This window comes from Aureococcus anophagefferens (assembly GCF_000186865.1).
Source record: "Aureococcus anophagefferens unplaced genomic scaffold AURANscaffold_107, whole genome shotgun sequence".
Lineage (NCBI taxonomy): Eukaryota > Pelagophyceae > Pelagomonadales > Pelagomonadaceae > Aureococcus > Aureococcus anophagefferens.
Genome location: NW_008705656.1, coordinates 2,277 through 4,879, shown reverse-complemented (window position 1 = coordinate 4,879; position 2,603 = coordinate 2,277). Strand labels below are relative to the sequence as shown.

At 63.2% G+C, this 2,603-nt stretch overlaps 1 protein-coding gene across 1 annotated transcript in view; it reads left to right on the top strand.

The window, feature by feature from the left end:
* The window catches only part of AURANDRAFT_68362 (hypothetical protein), a gene marked incomplete at both ends in the record, with an annotated part of 5,829 nt that overhangs the window by 1,490 nt on the left and 1,736 nt on the right, over window positions 1-2,603 (top strand). The window contains one exon of the mRNA XM_009044029.1: window positions 579-584. Within this exon, the coding sequence (XP_009042277.1) occupies window positions 579-584 (6 nt within the window). The remainder of the gene's footprint in view (window positions 1-578; window positions 585-2,603) is intronic.

Here is a 2,603-nt window from a genome sequence, read left to right as displayed (position 1 = left end):
CCCTTTGCGACGAAGGCGCCCGGGTGGCGCGCGACGTGGAGCTGGGGCACGTCCGTGAGGAAGAGGGCGCACAAACTCAGCGCGCTCGGCACCTTGACGCGGTCGCAGAGGTAGCCGCGCCGCGGGCTCGCTCCGGCAGTGCCCATCGTTCGTCGACGGCTAGGGCGGCAGGCCGCAGTGCGCGTCGCGGTCGTCGTCGGCGAGCGACGCCGCGGAGCCGCCCGGCGACGTCGCATCCGCGCACTCGTTGTCGCGGCCATCGGCGTCGGACGCGCGCGTCGTCGCGGCCGTCGTCTCGGACGTCCCGCGGGGCGCCGAGCGCCTCGAGGATCGCCGCGGACCGCGCGTTGGGCAGCGCGCCGACGATCGACGCTCCGGGTGTGAAGTCGTCGCTCGAAGTCACCGCGTCATTTCCGACCTTCTCCGGTGGCAGCGCCGGCGCGGCTGCCTCTTGTCGTCCCAAATCTGGGCGCGTTCGCGGTCGCGTCGATAGCACCGACATCGCGTCGATCGATCTGCTGAAGTACAATAGTAAAGAAATAAATAAACACAAACTAAACATATACTATTGTACCTAGGTAGAGGTCGCACTGGCGTAAAGATCTCTAGCTGCTCCAGCATGGGGGGTCTTGCTCCGGCGACGGCGTCCGATGGCCGACGCGTCGGACGCCCGAACGTGCGGTTTTTGGCTAGCGGCCAGGGACGCCCGGTGGCTATACGTGACAAAAACAAGCGCTCGGATTGGGACGAATGGCTAGCCGTTTCGCTGGCTTGAGTACCAAACACGTACGCGCGGGCCGGGAGCGGAGACCTCTGAGCCCAAGCTTCCGACGCACGGCAGCCCGCTCTGGTGGTCGGAGTGGCCTTCCATGACCCCTAGGCGTAAGCCTGACCGTCGGTGCCCCCATCGGAGGTGGTTCTGGCGTCGACCAAATTCCACCGCGCGGGCCCGGGCCTCGTCTCCGCGGGGCTGCCGCGGCGTACAAGTCCGTGCCAGCGAAGCGCGTCACCATCGATGGCGTTGGATACGCCCCTTGGTTTTGGGTGCGACGTCGGTGTGACGGCTGGGGTAGGCCATTTACGTTGCGTAAGATGTACCACCCCGCTCCGCACGCAGGGGTGCCGCCGACGCCAGTGGCGGAGCAACACCCCCCCTTGGTATCAGAATATTATTATGCACTTTATTATGCTCCTCGTCCGCGCGAAACGCTGACCCCTCACGTCGCGACCAGGACTCTTCGGCGTGCTCGGTGCTCGGTGTACTCGCCCGCGCGCCTAATCTCTGGCGTGCCATTGCTCGGTTACGTAAAAAAGTGGCGAGTGCATGTCATGAAGATGCTTTCCCGAATGCTGGTGTGTGCTTGCGCCGGGTGCGCGTCCGCGGCGCCGACGCTTCTCCTCGCGGCCGCTGCTATTCCCGTGACTCGATTTGACAACTTTACGCGCAAGGAGCTCGGAGAGATGATTGGCCTTGCCTGTGCGACGGACTTTGACATCCAAGTCGTCGTCGATGCCGACATGAGGACATGGGTCGATAAACTCCCACAACTCTGCAATCGCATCGACCTCGCAACGCTGAGTAGGACGGCGATTCACGGCTCACGGGACGGACCGTGCGAGGACAAGATTGGCGTCAGGCCGTGTCCTGAGTTGCTGCGCGCCGCTCGCTCCTTCAAAGTCCGGGCCATCGAGAAGTATGCCCGTATCCACGCGAGCAACGGGCTCATCTACTTGGACAACGACGTGCATATTCATCCCCACGCGCAAGCCGAGTTTCTCGCCGTGTTCCGAGCGATGCGCTCGGCGAACGCGTCCGTGGCCCTCGCCCGCGCAAAGAACTGCATCCCAAAAGGCCACGAGATTGCCGGAATCCCTAACACGTTCTGCGAACGCAACGGTGGGGTGCTTCTCGTACATGGCGCGAGTGGGACTGAATTGGCGCAAGCGTGGTCGAGGGAGTTCAGCAAAAATCTTTCGCCGGATGGCCACGATCAAGTCTCGCTCCGCAAGGTGCTGTGGGATTTTACGCTCGCAGATCACAACCTACTCTACGAGCTCCCCGAACGGCTCAATTGCCGCACGGCATGCGACTCCTGCGCCGTCGTCCACGTCCACAATTACAAGGGGGCGGTCAGGTGCGAACTCGGAGCCGACGGACAGCTGGTCATCGTGAAGCCTGCAAATGGGACAGAAAAGAAGACATGTAGACCGCCGGGCGTCATCGTCGTCGGCGTCTCTCGGTCGGGGACATCGATCGCCACGAGCATCCTCGGACGCCTTGGTGCGCACCTCGGCAACGTGGAACAGAGCAGGTCCGACCAGAACCATCCCGACGGCATCAACGAATTAATGTCAGTGAAACGTGTGAACAAAGGTATCTACGACGTGGACGGACTCACTTGGGACGAGCTGCCGCGACCTCTCTCTCCGGGGACACGCACGCGGCGAGATCTCGTCGATAGAGCCATCGATGCCCTGGCCGCGTTTCTGGACCTAGGCTGGGACTCGTGCGCCCCAGGGGCCTGGTGGGCGCTCAAGGACCCACGATTCTCGATCACGCTGCCAATTTGGCTCGCCGTGGCGAAGCGCCTCCGGCTACACGT